General features: G+C 37.6%; 1 protein-coding gene across 1 annotated transcript; it reads right to left on the reverse strand.

The window, feature by feature from the left end:
• Positions 1-24747, reverse strand: LOC589790 (alanine--tRNA ligase, cytoplasmic). The gene is made up of 21 exons (XM_030975139.1): positions 24650-24747; positions 23473-23660; positions 21593-21781; positions 19855-20000; positions 19052-19243; positions 18247-18391; positions 17082-17227; positions 16513-16621; positions 15265-15418; positions 14661-14785; positions 13350-13494; positions 12126-12295; positions 11183-11311; positions 9901-10038; positions 9081-9221; positions 8686-8798; positions 7826-7934; positions 6712-6831; positions 5445-5564; positions 3852-4052; positions 1-3457 (listed from the first exon to the last, which is right to left on the reverse strand). The coding sequence occupies exons 2-21, from the start codon at positions 23623-23625 to the stop codon at positions 3281-3283; spliced, it is 2922 nt and encodes a 973-aa protein (XP_030830999.1). The 5' UTR covers positions 23626-23660; positions 24650-24747; the 3' UTR covers positions 1-3280.
• Between the last annotated feature and the right edge of the window lie 61 nt (positions 24748-24808).

Raw genomic sequence — 24808 nt, forward strand, 5'->3', positions numbered from 1 at the left:
TTATCTTATAAATTTGTCAGTTTATTCTGAATACCAGATGAGTCGAATTCACTAAAGACATGATATATGTTAATGGAATGACGCCTAATAAAAGTTGTATTGCAACAGAATACACAAAAGCAAAACAAAACAGTATGCTTTCTTGGGAATTAATATTTTTTTGTTTTGTTATTACATTTGAGCATGTTTACATTTCAATTTTTCAGCTGAAAATGCAAGAATGATGATTTGATTATCACTTACATCAATGGCATTACCATACACCTTCATAAAGATCTGTTCCATGTCAATTTACAATTACCATTCAATAATTTCTCATCATTGACATAATCACATCTAATTTGAAAATTGTGTTCCTCTAGTTCACATACAAATTATTATTGAAAGCCTCTTTAGTTCCAGTTTCAATTTCATGCTGGAACATCACCAAAGTTGTTTTCATTGAATATCGCTGTAAATATATTTTGGCGATTTAGTAAAATTAACCGCTTATACAAAGAATTAAGGGTTAGGTTTCTTTATACCAATTACACAAAATTAATGTCCTTAACTGCTCTGTGAAACACTACAGAGGAATACATGAACAGCCAATTTTAATCTTAAAAACCCACCCATTTAGTCAACATGTAAACACTCTTAGACCTTGAATGTAATCCTGAACCTCAATGTAAATTATTTAATACATGATATATTTGCCTAAAAGATGTTTAGCAGTACCTTTGAAATAGACTTAATACACGTACAATGAATTGGAATATGTACATCTAAAGTTAAACCACATCCTTTAATTTATGTTCCCATGTTAGTCTGGAATTCTGGATGATACATTCATACTTAAGTTGCATGACAATTAAGAAAATAAGGCTAGCTTAATATTTGTTCACCCTATTTTATAAGGTAAACCCATCTGTTACTGTAGAAACATAGCCTTGCATATCACAGCTCAAATCAACTATTTTCACTATTAATCCTGTAAATATTTGACCTAAATCATTACTCATACATACTCATACTACTCATGTATTGTTTTTACAAGAAACGTTCCTACATGAATGAAGCTAAAAGGATTACCGGTAATCAACATGTGGGCCAAGTTCAAAGAATAGATCAAAATTGTTCTTCATGGTTCATCAAACACAACAATAACTTTGCCTTGTCACAACATTTTTATCATGTAGTTAAACATAACAATTTAATTAATTCTACTTTATGATTTCAACATTGAATACCTTTTGCGACACCCTGTATCCACACGAGGGGTGTTCATATTACTTTGAGCATGTGCGGCAAGAAAAGACAACTACATCTTCAATGGTAGTCAAGCTCAGATATGTGGATTCTTTATTACATCAAACTATCCAACAATTCATAGCTGTATAGCTGGTGGAAATCCATCTCTGCTCATGCACATATGAAACATGCAGCCTTTTCAATGCACCAGATGTCAAAGAATTGACCGAGTGTGAATAGGAAGATCATGAGGTAACATTAACATTGTGAGGCATTCCACATAAAGTTATCATTTGATTGGAAAGATCCTGAAATAGCCAACGTACTGGAGTGATGTATGTCTTAAGACGGTTGTACAACTGTTTCTGATTAAAACCAAGAGGGAATTTCTCCTCCATGGAAAGATCAAAAATAACCCTGCATTTTGATTTTGATCACACAACTATTCAGATCCTTAATCAGTACTACTTCCTGTATTCAACAATTTTTGAATACCAATATATTCAATTTCTTGCAAAATTTAGCCGTGATTAGTTTGCATTACATGACTAAAGAAAAATTTGATAATTAAGTTAAAAGAAAACAAAATAAAACAAACACAAGCTATACTGGTATATCATACATATATCATTACCCCATCAAATAAACTAATGCACAGACCCAATTCTCTTAAATCTTGGCTTGACACTTTATGCTTGTTTTGGGTGGAACAACTAACAAAAGCAGAGAATATATGTTTGTACATACACAACTAGGGGACCTACAGACTATGAAAGAGAATGGAGCACCTGAAACAAGCGTGTTCTACTTCCGTCACCACTACCACAAAATTATTGTGGTTACAGCTTCGTATCTTAAAGGTAATACAAAGTTTTGGTATGGGGTCATGAATTTGGTTCAAATGAACCTATTGAATGAATCCTACAACATTTGATGATCGTTGTCGCGGTTGAAATCAAGTCCAAGAGATGCAACTGTGAATAATAAAATATTTATGTTGTATAGCTCCCTCTCAAGATTGATGTTACTTTGAAGCTTCAAAACAATGTTTCTTGACTAAAATCAATCAATTTTCTATTACCGGTTGGAAACTATATATCAGAACTGCTTATTCCGAGACTTTCATGGTTGCAGCTGCCGTTGTTTGGCCGTAGGCGCTATTTGAAATTTGTCTGGAGCACCGATAAATTTGATATTTTAATTCCTCAAAATCCTTAGCGTTTTACAGACTAATTTTTTCAAAGTTGCTTATTCCAACACTAGGTTTCACAATAAAAATGCAAATTTTAAATTTCATAATCCAATCCTGTTGAAATATTACCAAAAGTTTGTATTACCTTTAACAAGGCTTTATGGGTGAAATTGTTGGAAACCTTGGTCCCATATCGTTTCCAATCTAATCCAAACAGTATTTGACATAGCGCCTTTTCCTTGCAGTTACAAAGCGCTACACCAATTGCTGCACATGTGTGGGGCACTTATTTTTGTAAAACAATAATGTATCACTTCAAAAAAGGTATTACGAAAGCCCTTTTTTGTGGTCCACTCTACATAGATGTAACCTCCTAAAAAAGTAGGCTATTCAGATTCTCACAGGACATTCCTTCTATATGAACTCTGACTAGGATACATGAGGGCACTCTATGGTTTCTCATGCATTCCACATATCAGTCTCATATACCGGTACTTAATATGCATGCAATCTTTAGCCAATGTAAACTAATTGCAAGTGCCAGACATCAATCTCAAAAATTTCAGGTTATTGCAGATACCTGAAATTTAAACAGATGTTGCAACTTCACAAGTATCATCTGTATTTGGGATTTAAATAAAGGTTTTTTACATTCACTCATATCATGTAGTCATTTATTCGAAGGTAAAATCTATATTTAATATCCTTGTTTTTTTATAGAAATTGCCTTCAGCAAATAGAAGAGTAGATTCTCATTGTATTTCCCAGCACTTGCAATAACTAAACTTAGCCATTAAAATAACATTATAACTATAATAGATTTACATGAAGAAAGAAAAATACAAATCACTGTTAGCCTTAACTGCTTAGTTTAAGTTGAGCAAACTGTTGTGCCATCTCCACGGCCAGGTCCACAACTCCTATTTGGTCTCCTGTGGCCTGTGCGGACACGTCACGACCTCCGCCCTTTCCTCCCATGATGCCTGCTACTTCCTGCACCCATTCGTTGGCCTTTAGTCCCTTGCCGACAGCATCCTGTTGGAGTAAACATAATGAAGCCACCATTTAATACAAAGAAGTAAGATCAATGATTAAGCTGTTAATAAGACATAGGATTTGGGGCCATCACTGTGAATAATTACTGGTTGTTCATTTCGATTAAGGGTTCCTGTAAAATGTATAAGAGTATGAGCGTGAACATGTGCCAAAATAATAATTATCTAATTGAAGGATTCCTCAACTTGAGCTTCTTTTGCAATAAATTATGGTTGTACAAAATTTATTGAATTTTTGTTCTATATAATAACACTGTTCCATGGTATCAAAGTTCACAATCCAAGAAACATTCCTTGATAAAACCCTCTTAAAATGCATGAAAGATGAAACTGTCACTGTCTCAAGTGGGTTGAAGAGGCCCATGGTTAGTTACCTTAGGTACTTGTGCCAGGCAGACAATCTTGTTGGCTTCCTGGTCCACACTGAAGAGCATGGCAGAGGTCTTGGGTGACTTGCTCTTGAACTCCTTGAGAGCAGCATCCAAGGCTTTAGAGTTGGAGCCAGCCTCTAGACGGGCCACCAAGAAGGGTACATCAGGGTTGCTGGCAATTATCTCGTTAGCCGCCTCCTTGGTCTGATGGAAGAGAGTTGATCACAGGAAAAATTAATTTTCTGTCGGTAGGGTCGTTTGACAGATGTTTAAGACATCATCATCCTCCTCTATGCAAACAAAAAGGCACTAATACATGAAAAATCTAAGATTTTTAAAGGCATCGTTTAACAATGTTAAAACTGAGATGCACGGTCCTATCAGTGTCTGTGATATGGTGTAATATTGAAGCCCTAAAAAAATTGCGCTTCAAAAGAATCAAGAAGTGCCTCAAAAAAGTAAAAATCTTTGAATGACTGGTTTTACCATACTCGTTTTCCCCAATAGTCTGTAGTGTAAAACCGTATGAAAACCGTTTTTAAAATTTGTAATTCCAATCATAAATATCTTGATAATCAGACAGGCGATCGGCTTGTAAAAGTCATGGGGTTCCTGACTGACCTAAAGGTTTATAATTATCATTGCAGCATGAGCTAAAACCAGGATTTTGTTTCAGAATCGTAGACAAAGTTACTGGATCCCTTTCAAGCTAAATAACAATAAGGTAGAAGACGGTATAACAGGGTTTCTGAAGAATTTACAGAACTACATTGGAAGAGTGTCTTATGATCAGAGATGACTTTTATTTCCTCTTCTGGATTCTCTTCTTTACTGATCAACAACTGGTTAATATTCATTTTATCTCTAGGGGGATGGTGATTCGGGGACCCACAATTCCTGGAGGTAAATCATATTCAGAGTGACCAATGCTTCACATCAGAGCACCAATGGACTGACTAGGGGATCTCCCAGTTCATCAGTGTGACCAATGCTTCACATCAGAGCACCAATGGACTGACTAGGGGATCTCCCAGTTCATCAGAGTGACCAATGCTTCACATCAGAGCACCAATGGACTGACTAGGGGATCTCCCAGTTCATCAGAGTGACCAATGCTTCACATCAGAGCACCAATGGACTGACTAGGGGATCTCCCAGTTCATCAGAGTGACCAATGCTTCACATCAGAGCACCAATGGACTGACTAAGGGATCTCCTAGTTCATCAGAGTGACCAACGCTTCACATCAGAGCACCAATGGACTGACTAGGGGATCTCCCAGTTCATCAGAGTGACCAATGCTTCACATCAGAGCACCAATGGACTGACTAGGGGATCTCCCAGTTCATCAGAGTGACCAATGCTTCACATCAGAGCACCAATGGACTGACTAAGGGATCTCCCAGTTCATCAGAGTGACCAAGGCTTCACATCAGAGCACCAATGGACTGACTACGGGATCTCCCAGTTCAAAGACTACTGCTTGAGCTAACGAGATATGGAGTCTACTCCAAGCTTCATTTCAATCCTGAAACAGTTGACATCACTACCAACCACACCAACGAACCAGTACTGTTCAAGTGTAAACAAACTTACTTTCTGCATGACTTCAGCCTTCTTTGCTTTATCCATGTCATCAAGGCACTTCTTCAGCTCTTTGAGCCTGTTGCGCATTGTGTCTTTCCTCCACTGAGGAACAATAGCTACATTCAGATCCTACAGGATGATAGAGAGAGACCCAATTCATTTCAATTTGAGATAGAGATACAGAGACAGAAAGATTGAGAGACAAAAAGAGAGTGAGAGAGACAGAGAGAGAGAGACAGAGAGAGACAGAGAGAGAGAGATGAAAGATGAGTTAAAGGTACTATGTCCCATTTGCAGGCCTCAAAAATTAAAAAAGTTAAAATCCAACATCATTTGACAGATAATACTAATTTTTAACTTCCCTCCCTCAAAACAACAGGACTTGAAAATGTCCTTTTGTTGGGAAATAACGACTTTTAGTTGTCGAATCAAATTTAATTAAATAGTCTGATTTTCAGACCCTTGTACCGAATGGTTGTACGATTTTGTGCTGCGCAAAGATTCAATCAGTTTAACTTTGGCCATTACAAGAAGTGGGTTATTTATATAGACAAATGCTCATGTACCCTTTACAGCTCATTTTATGTATGTTATTACCAAAGAAAAAAGAAATCAGTCAGTCACTCAATAGTGTCTGACAGTGAAGTCTAGAAAGTAAACAGGTTTCCTTGCATAATTTGAATACTAGGACACTGCTAACGTTTAAATTTCATGGATTTCATAGGACATACGTGACATATTTATAATTCCTGTAAAGTTCAACAGAATTTGATGTTGGCTGTAAAAGGGATACACTATTTTTAATCCGACAAGTATAGCATGAGGACAGGGAGAAATAACACATGTAAATCAGAAACTGTAAGTTTATACAAAACTTTCCTTATATAAGCATATGATTAATATCTATGTAAAGAAGAAAATGTACTTTATTAATAAATGTGCACAAAGCATGGAGCATGGCCTCTGCATTCCACAGTATGCATAAACTAAAATGAAATTCTTTCTGAAATTGTTGCCACAGTGATTTCTCCGTTTCACAAACACTCCTAAATTTAGAACTGTGTTGTTATGGACAGATTAACAAGTGTTTTACTAATGTCTGAGAAATAATATGGGGAGACAATATGGGGAGAAACATGAAATAGTAATTTGAAACAACTGTAACTAGGTGTGTCACAATGGCTGTGCACGCTAGATAACTTCATGAGATTGAAAACAATGGCCAAGCGTGGCCACTTCCTGGCATGATCTGCACCGAAAACATTTGATAACTTACATTTCCAAGTTCATAGACAGCCTTTGAGAGTATCTTCTGCATCATGTTAGCTCCCTTGGCTTGGATCTTGGTGGCCAGGGCCTCTACCTGCTTCTCTAGACCCTCCGCACGCACGTTGGCCTGAAATACACAAACACAAGATATCCTTAAGATAGGGCCATCCATGTTGTTTATATTGTTCCAATACTTTGAGAACCATCTCAATTTCTGCTCAAGAACTGAGAGCAGAATGTGTTTTTGTCCCTCCCCCGCCCCCAATTCTGAATATAGAAACGTATATTATACAATTATTGAATGCATCGGGGGGCACAGTTAGAATTATAGCCTGAGACAATCTCAAAACTGTACTGTGCCCCAAAACAAAGTTGAGGGGCACAGTGCAATCTCAAGATCACCGAGGAGCAATAGTTTAAACCATGACCGAACAATTCAGCAGTCAATATTTCTTTTATAAGCTGGATCCAACCTATGGATTCTCAAAAAGGGATATTTTGAAAAAAATGTCCTGATCAAACTGTATTTGAAAATGTGGTGAAATTTAAAGAAACCCCGGTGTAGTGGTCCACCTGCACACACCCCAGTATAGTACGATAATACTCTGTAAAGAGGTCTGTACGGTACTCAAAAGGAAGAAGAAGAAGAAGAAGAAGAAGTGCACACATGTATTCCATCCTTGCATTGTACGGCAAGTAGAACTATGCCCGGTCAATATCTTTGGCTATACTGCCCAGCAGTCAGTAGTGAATTTCATGTCTGCAGTTTTGAACAATCAAAGGCATAGGATCTTGACATGCCAAATATAAACACTGCTATCACTGTTTTATTATTTTTTTATTACCTGGGAAAATATTCCATGAAAATATGTACTAAAAACTTACATTCAAATAGTAAAAATATATAATGTAATTATCATGGAAATACATTGACTTGGAACTTATCAATACATGGATGTTGTAAATTTGAAAATGTTAATATATATTTGAAATGGAACAAAAGAAGTAGATATTGTGCAAATTGTTCCTTCTTTTGAAGTACGCTGTATCATATTGTGAACAGAGCATGAATTTAATGTGCCAATCAAAATATGTAAAACTATGGTTAGTCCTAGACTTACCTTATCAGCATCTGGCCCAGTGATGGCTACTATCCTTCGGATTCCCTTGGCGATGGCTTCCTCGGATGAAATCACAAAGGTTCCTATGTCACCAGCATTGCGTACATGGCTGAAACAGACAACAACAGGAACATGCATCAAGAGTACTGGCTAGGTGAATGGTTTGAGAAAAGAAACTTGTCGGAAAAGGTTTCACCTCTGTCCTTACAGCGTAGATAACCGACTCAATACTGCTGTAAATCACACACAGTGAAACACATTACACACGGATACTGGTATAATTGACTTCACACACAAACACACACACATGCATTCAAAATTTGGTCTACAGTTTCAAACTCTCTCTAATAATATCTAGGAAATTAAGGAATTTCAAGAGGTATTCTTTTCATGATACTGATATTATGCCATTGACCACCATTGGTATGACTGCCATGAGATACAGTTAACAACTGAATTATTCAAACTCCTTGTAAATCTGATGTATGTTTGTGTTTTTTGTAACTCAAGAATGAAAGGTGGACTGGTTGAATTAGGGCCTTTGTTGAATACTTTTAGATGTAAGCTTTAATATGTCACATTCCCAAGAAACATGAATCTAGAAATATCTTTTTTCCCCTCACATACTTAAAGAACTTGCAAAACTTGGAAAGGGCATGTATAATTTAGTTGTTAACTGTAGCTCATGAAATATTCCCCCACCCCCCCCCCCCCCACCTTAACAGAACTTAACCTTCTCAAGAGTAGAAACATTAGAATTTGGGAACTTTGCATGCACACAGACTGTGCTACAGTCTTAAGATCTTTGGGCGTTGAACAATAAGTGTCTGGGAACATAGAGGTGAAGCAGATTGACTTACGTTCCACCACAGAACTCCACCGATGTGACGGTACCTCCAGGCCCAGCGGGGTCAGAGGTCATATCTTCTACAGGTATACCAACGGAGAGCACTCTGACTGGATCAGGATACGTCTGAAATATGAGAAACAATTATTGTCTCTTATGAGGACATTTATCTGAAGCATTCAAATTGCAGACAGGCAGAGTTGTATTAGTTGAGATATAGAATTTGAAGACCAACTAAATTCCCTTATTTTTTAATTTGAGTAGTTTTTCCAATTCCCTGACTTGTCACTGACTGTCAAAAAGGGGAATGACATTTCCCATTTTTTCCTTGATTACCTTGATAGCTGTGAACCTTGTATTAATCCGTTACAGCGATCCCATAACCTGGAGGGATGAAACAAGACCTACCTCATCAAATATAGCACGTAACCCTTGGATGGCCTTGGCCTCGACGAGAGGTGTGACCCTGGCATAGACCGTTTCTTTCTTAGAGATGACCTGATTGGCAATCTCTTCTGCATTCTTAATCTGCTCTGTCTTCATGGCTCCCTGCAAGAATAATGAGAATCAAAAATTGATGACGAAAACAACAATGATGGCATTGACAATATCGATGATGATAACATGTGATATCAACAAACTATATATATATATATATATATATATGTGGGAACAGGCCTAAAACTGGGTCCTGATAATAACACAAAATGAAATAATGAAATTAAAGGTAATACAAAGTTTTGCGAAATTTTGAAAAGTGGGTGGATAGTGATTCTTTACAATTTGGATATATTTGGATGCCCCTGTGGATTTATTATAAGCGCTAGAAAATTTAGCCTCTAAAACACTTCTGCTTTCGAGAAAATTTGAATATAAAAATTTACCGGTGCTCCCGGTAAATTTTGATGAATTTCAAATAGCGCCTATGGCCTACCAAATCTCAGAATATGTAGATGTAATATATAACTTCCAAACAAGAATTGCAAAATGGTTGATTTTAGTCAAGAAACAAAGTTTTATAGCTTAATTAATATCTTGGCCTTGAGAGGGAGCTATAAAACAAAAAGAGTGTATTATTTATAATTTCATAACTTTAGACTCGATTTCAACTGCGACAACGATCACTGAATATTGTAGGATCGCATATGCTTCCAATTCATGAACCAATTCATGAACCAATTCATGACCCCATACCAAAACTTTGTATTACCTTTAATGTTGTACTCACCTTTGCACTGAAGTCGAATCGTAGCCTGTCTGGCGCCACCAGTGAGCCTCGCTGATCAGCCTCACCCAGCACCTTGCGGAGGGCAAAGTTCAAGACATGAGTCCCAGTGTGGTTGCTCATTACAGGTCTTCTTCTCACCTTTCAAGGTTAGAAAATAAAGAACTTGAGGATCATTAATGAACTTATGGGTGATTCATAATATGTTTGTTCCTCTTGTTGTTCCTGCTATTGATTTCACTGACTTTACAGATACCGAAATTACAAACATTCAAGAAAACTATTTTGACCTAAAGCAAACCCTTAACAAAACTCGGCCAACAAAAAACGTGATTGAATACATAATACAAATTTGGCCTTTTCACAACTTTTGTTGTCTCGTCGAAAAGGGTACTGATCCATTCACCCAGATCATAGACTCAGGGGTGAAAGTAAGCACTAAACCACCCCCCCCCCCCCCTTTGAGTAAAAAAAAAAAAAAAAAGGATTCACATTTAAAAAAATGGCATCTAACAACATTCCCCTACTTTTGAATAAGAAAATTTTGGACAAATTTGGGAAATGAGGGAAAATAGGGTTAAAATCAGGAAGAAAAAAAAAACAACCCAAAAAGGAAAACCGATTTAAATCAGGTAATTATCAGGTCTGTAGACTGGACCTCAGGTACAAAGTATTGAGTGATATTAAGTCATCCTACTGCAGGAAAGTTGTTTCAAAGGCTGAACTCTGGACATTCCCTACAGATAATGGTTTCAATAAAGCATGATTCTAAAATAACTACAACTGTTTATGGCACCCTGGTGATACACAGAAGAAAATCTACATTCAATCACACTGCATTTACACATCGTATCAATAAGGCTAACCAGTCTTAAAGAGAAGGTTGAGTTCTGGGAAGAGGTGAAAAATAATTTATGAGCGTTATTATTGTTATTACGCAAGGGTGGAAGAAGATCAGATAAAACATGTTCTCTGAAAAGCATGGCTCTTCAAATGCCTTCATGTTCTAAATATGGCATGTAACATCATAAAAATCGGGACAGATTTTTCTGCCACGTGTTTGTGTAGTCCGATATACATCCTTCTGTGTACAGTGCTTGTGACTTTATCAAGACTGGGCCAAATTTCTTATCATTTTGATGATTCCAGAACCTTGCAGTACACACCAATACTTATATGCTTAGATGATCAACCTTTTCTGATCGATTCCACAACGTTTCTTTCACAATGCAATCGCATGACCATAACTGGTCTTTATCTTTAAGCAATTGTTCCATTGCTATACCTCATCAATGTAGAGATTCAGCTTGTCTCCAACTCTGATTTTGGTTGTGTCTCCTACAGCAGACACCTTTCCAATGTGAAGTGTGTAGCCACCTTTGACCTGCACGTTGGTTACACGGAACTCTACATCCTATGGGGTGACAGAGAGAAGATGCAATGTTTCATCAACAAATATTTTAGTTATACCCATTCAAACTCAAATCCCATTGTGGTCAAATCCTCTTTCTTTGGTTTTTTCCATCGCAACGATCATCATAATCATCAAGTCAATGTGGTAACAATAATAAATAATAATCTTTTAAACTCCACTCCAAATTTTATTAAGTTAAACCGAAAATGGAAATTCTTTTCGCCCAATTGATTGTGAGCCTGGCAGCCACTGAGCAGCACCAGATCGACATTGCTCTATCCCTTATCGTTGAACTTCAAACAAGGTAGCAGCAACTCCCGTCTTTTAACGTCTCTTGGTATGACGCGGCCGGGGTTCGAACCCACGACCTCCCTGTTTTGAGGCGGACGCTCTACTGACTGAGCCAACACACCGGTTTCTGAGGACGTTGATCCTTATTGGCATAAGTCAAGCAAATTTAGAAGAAATTTTCCCCAAATTTAATAAGAATCAATTATTTAATACATGTTCAAATCAATTTACTTTACAAGACTTGGAAACTTAACTACAGAAGGCTATGTATATGAAAATCTTAACGGGTAAATAAAACAAAAGTTATCTGTAACAATCAGATGAACCTCATAAAGGGTTCCAATAAGATCTCAAGTCATATCAGCCACAACATTTAAATGAAAGAGCAGATAGATAAAGGAATGCTAAACTTGTTATTACTACCCTGGAATTGTCACTTTCTTTGGCCAATGACTTCATCTTCCATGACAGTTAAGTATTATTCTACCCTGCAAAGTGCCATTTATTTGGGGCAATTCCTTACCTTGTCTCCTTCTTTCTCCATGAAGCCCTCGTCAAAGATCTGTCCTCCAGACTCTGCGTAGAAAGAGGTCTGGTCTAGGAGTACTCCACAATCTTCCCCATGGTTGACCTCCTCTACAAACTGCCTGTCCTTCCTCAGGCCTATCACTGTACCCACTGTCGACTCAAAAGCTACAATACATTTTAAAAAAGGAAAGAAAAAAGAATCAGACATGATTACATGGAGTAAAGAAAGAGAGATGTTCCCAAAGGAATGACCAATGTAATACAAATTCTGACAACTTTCAATCTCTCCTCTTCACGGTTATGATAAGCAAGCTGTATGAAGAGAGAGATACATGAACAGAGACAGAGAGCTGGGAAAATGGAAATGGGAGAAACAGAAGAAAGTAGAGAGATAGAGGGATGAAAACAAAAGCGGGAGAGGTGAAGAGAGGTGAAGCGTGCATGAACGAAAGAAACAGGCAGATAGGGAGGGTGACAAAGAGAGCCTGTTAAAGTGACTCGGTAAGATTGTTGAAGGTTGATGAAAAAAATGTGTAATTTTTGTATGAAATGTTACTTAATATATTCCTTCTACTGAACTTACCCTCTAACAGGCAAAAAATCCTGAGAAAATTCTCAAACTACAAAGATATTTATGGTTTTCTTTGACGGCGTCACGGTGCAACACCCTTTAACAGTGATTAACAGTAAATTCTCCCAACCATTTTTGAATTTTCCCCAACCGTTTTTCCTTGAAGACAGGCCTTAAAAAATCTTTCAACACTTAAATGTCTGGAATGTTATATAGAGCCAATTTATTGCTTTGTGACGAGTAACATAACATTCACCTAACACATAATCGATCAGATCAGTTTTTCCCAATTTTTATCATAAATAATAGTCCATTTTCACTCAAACTTTCAGATTATATTTAATTAATAATAATAATATTGGATTCTTATATAGCGCACGTATCGACCTTGCAAGGTCCTCAAGGCGCTCCAACATTGTACATCTAGCATTGAAGTCACCAGCTTAGCACCATTTTCTCTCATCTGAACAATGTTACCAAGTCCCTTTAAATAAATTTTGTGTAAATCATTGTGACAATTTTTTCAATAGAAATGAACATATCTAATTTCCTTGACTACGTAATATTGTTGCTATCCCTTAGAGTAAGTGGGATTTCTCTCCAGTCTTTCAACAATGGAGGTAAAGCAATTCATGAGGAGTGACCTACTGTATGAGCCATCGTTGCTTTCGTACTTGTACTTGGCGGAGTCGTTGGTTGGAGGCACCTTTCTCTTCTCCTGTAATTCATTGATGGCATGGACATCCAGACCGATGGTATCATCCACACCAGAGCCCTTACCTTGAGATAGAAGCTGAGCAGAAACAACACAAAGACCAAGCAATCAGTTAACCGCCATTGACAGACTCTAAAAGACCTGGGGTGTTTCACAGAAACTAAGACCAACTCAAGTTGGGATTAAATAGTGGCAGGCCATTCATGCCACTGTTAATTCTGTATATTTGTGACCACGACTTGTACGTCCCTTGAGAAACCAAATCCAGGAATGGTTAGAGGAACTTGTGGCATGAACGGCCTATCATAGTTCAAGTCCAACTTAAGTTGATCTTAGTCTTGGTACAACACCCCCCCCCCCCCCCAGTTTACAAACTTATTCATTATACCGTGTGTGTGTGTGTATTGGGTTTTTACAGACGTGTATCAATCAGATATGATTATTTACGTCTGGGACCGACCTTTAAACGTCACCATCCGAAAGACGTGACTCAGTTTCAAACCTGCGTCCTCGGCTGAATCAGTTTGTAACTTCCACTTTTTAGCTGGATTACAGGCGCACGCCACAACGCCTAGTTATTCATTATGCATGATTTATAGTCGTCCGTTTTAGTCATTCATATTTTGATCGTTTATTGTATTGTATATTGACTTTGTAAATTGAATAATTTTAGCTTCCCAGCTGCATGTTCTTTTATTGCAATAAACAGAATCAATTTCAATTTCAATTTATTCACTTCTTTATATCTAAGTAAGATATCACACTGCTACATCAACCTGTAAGTCTTTCAAATAACAGCATAAATTGAAAGCAGCCTGCAGACAAAAAGTATATTTGGCAAGCCTAGAGCAAGATTCAACATCAGCAGCAAACACTTATCAACAAGTATAAGCCAAAGGAGAAAGAGAAAGATGTGAAATTATGATATATCTGAAAAAAATGTCACCCCTAATTCCGTTTATAAGGTGTAAACGGTATTGCAATAAACTCATAAACATTGTAACATGACGTTAATAAATGCATTTCAATTTGAAGATACCACTTAAATACATGGCAGAAAAACCAACAAGAACACCAGGAATCATTTTCATCTTGAAGTATAGTTTTTTGTATAATTTGTTTAATGAAAAACATTTTTAATGTCACCTTCACTAATACGACGAAGGTCTATTCTCAGTACACATATCTATAGGTGAAGGTGACATTCACCTAGATACCACAGTGGTCTCTTCTTCGGTACCTACCTGCGCCGCCTTCTTGGCCTCTTCATAAGCTGCACAGTCAACAGACATCCCTTTCTCTTCCACCATGAGCCCTGTGAGATCTACAGGGAACCCGTAGGTGTCGTACAGTAGCCATGCTGCTCGACCTGTGTGCCAACAGAGTGAAAAAGTTAATCTAAAGGTTAATCTCCAGGAGAAAAAGCACACAATTTTGAATTCCTTGACGAGATACTGACTCAGAATGTCCAAAGCAATGGTATCATGTGGACTTATCACAATCCTTTTTCCATTTGTGAAAATTGGACAACATTTCCACTTAAGTGTATGATATGTTGTTTGCTGTTTCCCAAGTTTTAAGCAAGTGTGGTGCGTGAAAAAAGAAATGGCTCCCTCGTTTTCAACATCATTTTGGCTAACATACTTCAATAAATTGGCCATTATCCTATATGAGTTTCAAAATTTGCCAGATATTTCACAGAGGGTTCCATTTTATCACTAATCTGATAATGATTACAGTCAATGTACCAAGAAATGTCAAAGTTCCTCCATGATAGAGATCTGCAATTCATTTATTCAAGAAAAACAAAAAATGTTTGACTAATTATAAACCTTCACAATTCCCTACCTGGCAGAACTTTGCAATCAGGGCTAAGCCGCGAGATGGTCTTCTCGAGCACACGACGCCCTCTGTTGAGAGTCTTGAGGAACTGTGCCTCTTCTTCATTTAAGACGTCCATCACGATCTGAGGATCTTTCATGATCTCTGGGAAGGCTTCACCCTAAAAGGGTCAAAAGTATTGTAACATTACCTATCTTAATGCTACATATATTACTCATTGCGGATATAGTATTGAAAATAATATCGCTAGTGACATTCGTTTGTCTCGCAATGTATGGTCAACAAGAGATCTAAAAGATCACGACTTTTCGGGTGCTGCTGCGATACTTCATCAGGTGATAAAATATATTGTAGCAGCGGCACACGAAAAGTTGTGATCGTTTAGATCCCTTGTTGACCATACATTGCGAGACAAACGAATGTCACTAGCGATATTATTTTCGATATTACCAATCATATTCAACACTTCAAAAGGCTTTTTAAAAGCTAGTTTAACGATGCATAACTCCTGTCAGGTGATAAAATATATTGTAGCAGCGGCACACGAAACGTTGTGATCGTTTAGATCCCTTGTTGACCATATATTGCGAGACAAACGAATGTCACTAGCGATATTATTTTCGATATTACCAATCATATTCAACACTTCAAAAGGCTTTTTTAAAGCTAGCTTAACGATGCATAACTCCTGTCATTTAATTGGCGACGAAAAGTCTAGAAAAAAAATGTTCTAATTTTACATTCATTACACCGAAATAAATATCTCACTCAACCTTTAGTTTATTGATTATCTTGCTGCCGGCAGCAGTTTTGGGAGAATTGATGTTACAGGATAAATACTTTGAAACAGTAAGCAACAGTAAAGAAGAGGGGGGGGGGGGGTACCCTAATATGCCTTGCCTTGTAGACAAGTATTGTATAAATGTCTGAACATGTTTTCTAGAGTGGCAAAAACTGGCAATACATAAAATGAAATGAAATCTTAATTGCTTTTAAGTCCCATGATATTAATATAATGATAATAATTATGAAAATTAAAGCCCCACTGCACTACTTATAGCTACTTGCACCTTTTATATAGCAAACAGTGCCTAATCAGTGACCATTGGTCCCCATGGTCCCCTTTTTCTATGTTAATCGAGAGCTGATTTGATGAGACAACCACCTGTCAGTGACCCTGCAGGGAGTCTAATCCCTCCTGGTCAAACTAGTGCAGATGGACTTTAAGAAACCAAATATTGTACTATTCCTCACCAGGTTATCCTGTACGATTGTGACAAGAGAAGCAAAGAGACCCTGCTTGGCATTCAGCTTCTCTGTGGCAAAGCGGACAGCACGACGCAGGATTCTCCTTAAAACATAACTGCAAAGAAAATGAGTGATAGACAAACATTACACCACTAAGTGTTGGAGCACTAGGCATGTAGTATTGATCAGTGATACCTCTGACATCATTGAAATTTAGACAAGAAATAATCCTTGTTTCTTTTTTTCGGAACTTTTATTTATTACAAGAGATTTCAGTTGATTTAATCTAAAAAGGTCTTCATAAAGTGGTTTGGTTCATTAATTCATATGTAAAATCTGACATAGAAGTGTTCACAGATATTTCATGCAAGACATAAATATCTGTGTCAAAAAGGTTTTTTATTTTGTATATTCCATCTTCTAAACTAATTCAATCTTTTGTGAGTTATGTATCAAATGTGTTGTTAAAAAGAACAAAACTGTAGGTAATTTTACTGTATGGCGTGTATGGTATTGCCAACCATTGACTGTAATAAGAACAAATGAAGGCTAGAAAATGCATTTAAAGGACTGACCCTCTTCCAACATTATCTGGCCTGCCTCCATCCGAGAGAGCTATGGTCAATGTGCGGATATGATCAGCCACTACCCTGTAAGCCATGTCTATACCATCAACATCATCTGCTCCAACATTCCCAGTGTATGGACGCACTCCAGTCGCCTGAACAAAGTAAGAGAACACAAATTATATTATATGATACGATTTGATCAGCCACTTCCCTGTAAGCCATGTCTATACCGTCAACATCACATGCATCAACGTTCCCTGTGTATGGACGCACTCCAGTCGCCTGAACAAAGTAAGAGAACACAAATTATACTATATATGATCAGCCACTACCCTGTAAGCCATGTCTATACCATCAACATCATCTGCTCCAACGTTCCCTGTGTATGGACGCACTCCAGTTGCCTGAACAAAGCAAGAGAGCAATATTACATCTCTCTCTATCTTTTCTCTATTTCAATATTTGACTATTTTCCTAATAGACAAACCTTAAAAGGTAAAGTGAATGGAGCTCGGAAGTGTAATAAAGAACGTTATCAGTGAAACATACTATTACATAACAAAGATCAGCTGTCGGTACAAGCTGCAATTGCCATGCAACATACGGCTTGTTCTCATATGCTGTGGTGAACTGTGGGTGGTTTTTTTAAAGCATACTGCACTTCACATTTTTGTATCTCATAACACACAGATAAGCAAGCACATGTGAAACCTTTGTTGTGCGCAGCTTTTTCCATCCCTACTTGCCATCAATTTAGTACACAAAAAAACAAACCCATGAGCACCAGCTGAATATGAGAATAAGCCTTATGGGGGGTGTTTCACAAAGATCCCAAGTTGAACTTATCTTTAAGTTGAACCTAACAATTATGGAAAGATGTTAGCATCTATGAAAATATTTTGTAAAGTTATTTTAAAAGGCATAAAATGTTGATACAAATCATTCATATCGTCTAATGCCAAGGAGAATTCATGTTCTTGATGTGGAATGTATAAAAAGTCTAAAATACTTGAATTTTCGCTTTTGAAGAAATTTTATTTTAAGGCTACAAATGGCTCTCCATAATTGTCAAGTCCAACTTAAGAGTTAAGTTCGACTAAGGATCTTTGTGAAACACCCCCATGGTGTCCATTTGTTCATGCAGGTAGAACTGCCGCCAGCCAGCACTCACCTTCTGGATGGCATCAAAGATTGGCTGGAAGAGATCAGTATCGTAGTTGGATGACTTGCCCTGGATGACTGAGGTAATCCTCTCCAGACCCATGCCTGTGTCAACGCACTTCTTTGGTAGAACCTTCAGCTCCCCATCAGATTCTCTGTCACAAACAGAGGGTTGGATTTGAAATGGTATTTATTAAAAACCACATGGCAGCTCAACAGTTGAATTGAGTGGAATTTACATCATAAAAAATTCAAATAAATGCAATACAAAGTAAATACGATTAATATTGATCCGTGTTGGTGACAGTTTCATGCTCAATATTTCCGCTCACATGACACTTGCAAGCTTTTCATTAGATTGCACATGCATCTAAAAGTAAAAAGTTAAGCATTTTCAAGTCTTTTCAATTCTTACACCAAACAAAACTAAAGAAGATTGCAGGTATTTATTACGTTTATCAAATTAACATTCTTCTAATCCTCATTTCAGAAGTGATGTATATTGAATAGGACAAAATACCCTTTGAGAAATATACAGAATACACTGCAGCTGGAAGCAATTTTTACTGTAGTTTTGAAATTAACAGTCTACTGATAATTAAAAATCTTTAGTATTTTGTGGACTTTTTTTTTTTTATACAAGCATGATTGAGGACAACCCACAGCGTGGGAGATCATAGGATGTAGCAGAAGGTCTTTAACACTGTTGTGATCTATGGTTGCACGTTCTAACTTAGGGCAGGACAAGCAAGTGGGAACACTGCTGTTTTGTTTTCTTTAGGTATAACAAAGTATACGTAAACATCATGAACTACCTGTTGAACTGCGTGAATACAAGGTTCCAGATCTCCAGCACGTCAGGGACATCCATGTTGACCATGGCGCGAGCATCACGGTCTCCAATACGATCAAAGTGGATCTCAGTACAAGGCCCGCAAGGTCCTACCTCACCCATCTCCCAGAAGTTGTCCTTCATGCCAAACGGCATCACACGCTCTTCAGGAATGCTGTAGTAAGTAGAAGGGAAGATGAGATAGAGAGAGAGAGAGAGAGAGGAAGAGCAAGGGAACAAGAGGACAGCAAGAGAGGAAAAGAGAGGTAGTCAGATGACAGACAGAGGGAGAAAGACAGATAAAGAGTGAGAAAAAGAGACAGAAAGATACAGAGAGCGGCAGAAAGAGAGAGAGGGGGGGGGGGGATTGAATCAATTTAAGCAGTAAATGTTATATTTTATGGGCTTAAGGGGGACAACTTGGTTTTCCTATCATGTGTTCATTATTCTTCATTAACTATCTAGCTATCATGGTATCTTCTCCCTGCTGGAAGGTTCATTCCAACATTTTTCCATTCATATCTCTTCTCTGCCATTCTAGTGCACTCTTGCAGGGTTTTTCCAGAAAAGATTTGATGTTCTCCTGGAAATTGGTTCTTGGCTTTCCTCTTGGTCATGAGGCTAGAACATGGTAGGTTTATCACGACCCTATGCATACTTACTTATCTGTGTGTTTAAAGATACAAAATTACACATATTACATATTATACATGTTACACTCGATTCATTATGAAAACAAACTCCTGTGGGTGCCTTTCTGGTTAATCCAACCGCTTCAGTACTTACCCCAAGTCAAGCCAGATTTGTTTGCATTCCAGGTCTGGCTCTAGTCCTGCTTCAGGGTCTCCTCCAAAGTATGTGATGTACATCCTCTCTGCAGGGAGCTTGTAAACCTCGGTCAGCAGCTTCCAGGACATCTCACAAGACTCTTTCTAAGAGTTCCAAAGAAAGATTACAATCGGGATATGCAAGATGGAAAAGTCATAATAGCTATCACTTTGATTAGTCAAATCTACATAGTTTGACATTCGATTGAAAATCTGTATCATGAAGTAAATAAAATATCCATAGTTTGCTCACAGTATTTCCATGACTATATTGAATTATCAACTCTTGTTAAGCAAAGTGCTGGGGCTCATATTACCACTGTAAAGACGATGCCACTGATTGCAGTTACTTTCATCCGACCGAGAAAATAAAACGATTATATAATGTGTTAAAGGACACAAAACAAACAAATTATTTGTTTAACTAACAGCTATCAATTTTAAATATCATTGTTACAATTGCTTTTTGACTAGTGCTGTAAGTCAGACGCTATGTTCGTGTTCGGTTCGGTTCGGCAGAGTTCGGCAATATTTCACCCGAACTTGGTTCGGTTCGGGGTTCGGTAATGTAATAGCAAGCAGCGTTATAGCCACGGCGGTCGGCACTGGGCGGGCCGCCCGGCCTGCCGGGCCCGACCAGCACGGAGGACTTCTGCACACTGCCACCGACCAGCACGAATTTCACATTAAAAAACTGCTCTAAGCGTAATTATTTGTGAAGAAAAATACTACTTACATTCGTATTTCCGTCTTGAATCGTGTTTTATTTTCAATTTTAAAAGAATCATGTTTTCAATTTGTCAATAAATGATATTTTTTAAAGATTTTCCGAGACGGTTGTTGTCTAATGTTAGAGTCATGAAAGCTGCCATCTTGAATAGAGAATTCAGGCTCGTCAATAACCGTTTTTTATAAGATTTTATTTTCAATAGGAAAAATATAAAATCCCTATTTTTCCTGAATAAATAAATACCATACTGAATTGAATATTTATTTCATTATTTATATTGTAAAATTTGTCCGATATTGTTACAATCAAAATATTAATTTGAATGGGTTTGAGCTGAACTTGTTTTGATCATGCACATGCCACATGTATTCTTGTTTATGGCTTGCGATCGCGACGTAGCGTGGTCAGGATTTGGGATTTAAATGGCGCCAGTGAAGTCGCGCCCACCACTGGATAGGCATAAATCACAAAGACAGAAAATGGGGAAAAAGTAAATATAAAATGAGCAATCATGACATGAAAATTAGGTACAAAAATGACAAGTTTATTAGCTTGCAAAAACGTTTACATTTTTCTGCCGAACGTCCGAACCAGGCCTTTGTGTTCGGTTCGGTTCGGTTCGGTTCGGAAGTGCCATGTTCGGCGAACTTCCGTTCGGTTCGGCGGTTCGGCTACAGCACTATTTTTGACCAACTACTGTAAAAGCATTACTGCCTCATCAGATTGTAAATATATTAGTTTTTGTTACAAATCTTCAAATAGCAGCCTAGAAACTACTCTTACTTCATAGAAGCTTTTTAGATTTTTAATATAAAAACATTAGCTTTCCTGTCACTCAAACATTCCCCCCCCCCTCCCCCGAGTTCTCAGCTGCAGTGTGTTTTGTCTGCTGAGAACCAGAACTCATTTACTGCTCATCCAATAGAAGGCTACTGTATAAAGATTGCTGTCTGTGACCTCATCTCACCTTGAAGTAATCACCAAATGACCAGGTGCCCAACATCTCAAAGAAAGTGTGATGGTAGACATCCTTGCCTACATCGTCCAAGTCATTGTGCTTGCCACCGGCACGGATGCACTTCTGGCTGTTCACAGCACGGGCCAATCGTCCAAGGTCACTGTTAGGGTCTACTGTTCCTTGGAAGATAGGCTTGAACTGGTGGAAAAGATATAAAAATGTATGTTATGTTTGGCCTAATTGCAGATAGCAGATCATCATAGCACCAGACACACTATTCTCTAATTTGGCACAGGATCCATGATCAATCTGCCAATTAGAGTTACTGGTATTAAAGGTAAAGACCAGTATTGGAAACGCCCCAATTTAAAAAAATGTAATGCAAGCTCTTATTACCAATCATGTGAAAGAATATGTTTTGAATAATACATGATGATAAAAATGTTGACGGGAAACCGCCAACTAATTGATATATTTGGTAAATTAGTGTATTTCTCGCCTGTTGAGAGATACAAATGCACGTGTCGCGCACGTGTGTGTAGTCCCATATACATCTTTCTGTGTACAGTGATTCTAACTTTATGAAGACTTGGCCAAATTTCTAATCATTTTGATGATTCCAGAACCTTGCAGTACATCTATGCTAGATGATCAACCTTTTCTGATCAATTTCACAATGTTTCTTTCACAATGCAATCGCATGACCATAACTGGTCTTTAGCTTTAAGCAAATATATATATTTCATGATAGCAACCATTTATTCAATGATACATGTGCTTTTGGTCGTAAACACCACTGACCAAATATCCCAAGTCACTATTACAGTCTACGATATCTTTGAAGATCAGTAAAAAAAAATGTAATGATAGACTCGGCCCATTTTACAAATAAGGCTATAAAATACAAATTATCTAAAGTGATTGCAATAATAAAACACTCATCACTTCCTTCTCATTCGTACAGTTATTCACAATCCTATCCGTTACTCAGATCTTGGAAGAATGTTTTCATTCAGTGGATAAGTCAGCATGCTATGGATATCATGGCATGTGGTTTGGAACCCTGTAACTGCACAGTAATCCTTTCACAAGACATTGACCTACATCAGCTATTCTCAACCCATGGTAACTAACTGGTTACTAGTTATAAGAAAATAATACACAACCCATAACAAACATTTTGTGTGTGTATCCCAAGAAGAGCACATGTGCATGTTCCAAACTGTGCTGTACATAAAATTCTGCATTATTATTATTACTACTTATACCACGCTTTTCTCATAAGGCCCAAAGTGCTAAAGTGAATGAAAATAAAAATTACAGAAATACATATAATTAGGAAAAACAGTCTTACAACTCAAACTGCAAAAAAAAAAAGTGTTTTTAAGGCGCCTTTCTGAAGGTTATATTAACTGATGGAGACTGCCAGATTCTAAGAGGCAGATCATTCCAACATTTTGAAGCAGATACAGTAAATGTCCTATCACCGGCTAATGTGCGGGTAACTGAATATGTGAGACGGAGAGGATCACTGGCTGACCTCAATGCCCTGGCAGGTGTATATAAATTCAAACAGGTATCTAAATATTGTGGAGCTTGATTATTGAATATTTTGAATACAAACAAAGAGTAATTTAAAAATTATTCTTTGTTTCAAAGGAACCCAGTTTAATGATCTCAAGAGTGGCTGAGATAGATGTATTCATCTACTGTCATGGATGCCTTCCCCAAAAGTAAATCACTTTCAATTTTGGATTGCATGTTTAGTAGTCAATAACATGCAGTACATATTAGTCATATTCTATTTCTATATATATCTGTAAGATTTTTTTCTTTGTCATCATTATAAACTGGAGAACTTGAGGGAAAGAATAAAACCAAGGCCTCACCTGGTTCATACCCGCATTGGCGAAGAGGAGGGTAGGGTCATCCAGAGGGATAACGGAAGATGACCTCCAGAAGTCATGAGGCAGATCATTCAGCTTCACATGGAAGTCAATGAAAGTTTGACGGATATCCTTCGAGGTCAGACTGGCATCCATTCTCACTCAAGTTTGTCAATTCACCTGTATGAAGCCTGTGAAATCAAATAATAAATACTATTCCAAATACAATGGTGTTTGCTCAAATCTGACCGAGCAGAAGTAAGCAGGTACATGTTCAAAATGATTGATTGGATTGGCAACTTACAGCAGGTAGCAGCGTCTCTCAAACTAATACTAGGTTGTCTGATCGCGCACCCGATGTTGTGTGCTAAAATTCTTCCCATACAGATTGCATGCATCCCTATGCAGTCTACGTGCATTGCGCGACCATGCAAAATTGGTCAATTTTTTTTTTTCAATTCAAGATCCAAATCATCCAAACTCTTATTCTTTGTGATATCCTGAAGGTGATACTAAAAAAATGAGGCGTCATATGAAAGAGCAGGTGAATCAGGCTTTAGTTGAATAGAGCCTGTAGACTAATATGTTTTAAAGAAACTTACTTTGGCTTTTAACAAAACTGGTGAAATAATTATAAAAACTTTTTAATTTGATTCTTGTTCAATCAATTGAAATTTTGAAGATGATGCAAGCCATGTCAATTCAGAATCCACCCAGATTCATACCCTTTATTTACCCATTTAGACATGATCCTGATGATCAAAATAAATCATACATCTTTATCATCATTGATTAATGAGATGTAGATCTAACCTATTAATTATTAAAGCCGGAAATATGATGCAACGAAATGAAAGTAAGTGGATGATGTAATCTTTTTCAACACTAAAACAGAGCGGCGCGGCGCGGTGTTGGGCCTGGGTGCGAAAGTTCGACAAGTCATATCGCGATACCGAGGTACGGTAGATGACGCCCAGAGTTTGGGGAGGCTGCATGCTCAGTTTTTGTGTGTCGGTGCAAGGGCAGCCAAAACAGTTTACGACTAGTTGCAACACAAACCACTCTAAAATGAAACGTACATGCAACAATCTTGCTTAAACTCAGTGATATCCATTCACTCATTTAATAATCAACATTTTCTTTTCAAACACAGCATAATAGAGGTAAAAATTAAGCTTACGTCTGTACAATTTCCAGCAATCGACGACAGCTGTCTCATTTGAAGATGCACGCGCATTCAGCTTGTGTACAACAATTTTACTGTACGTTCTAAATAGTACACGTGGGCGCTGCCGCCCCAATATAAGTACACGTAGGTAGATATATGGCCAGCTGCGCT

Source organism: Strongylocentrotus purpuratus, unplaced genomic scaffold (genome assembly GCF_000002235.5).
Source record: "Strongylocentrotus purpuratus isolate Spur 01 unplaced genomic scaffold, Spur_5.0 spur5_scaffold_8, whole genome shotgun sequence".
Lineage (NCBI taxonomy): Eukaryota > Metazoa > Echinodermata > Echinoidea > Camarodonta > Strongylocentrotidae > Strongylocentrotus > Strongylocentrotus purpuratus.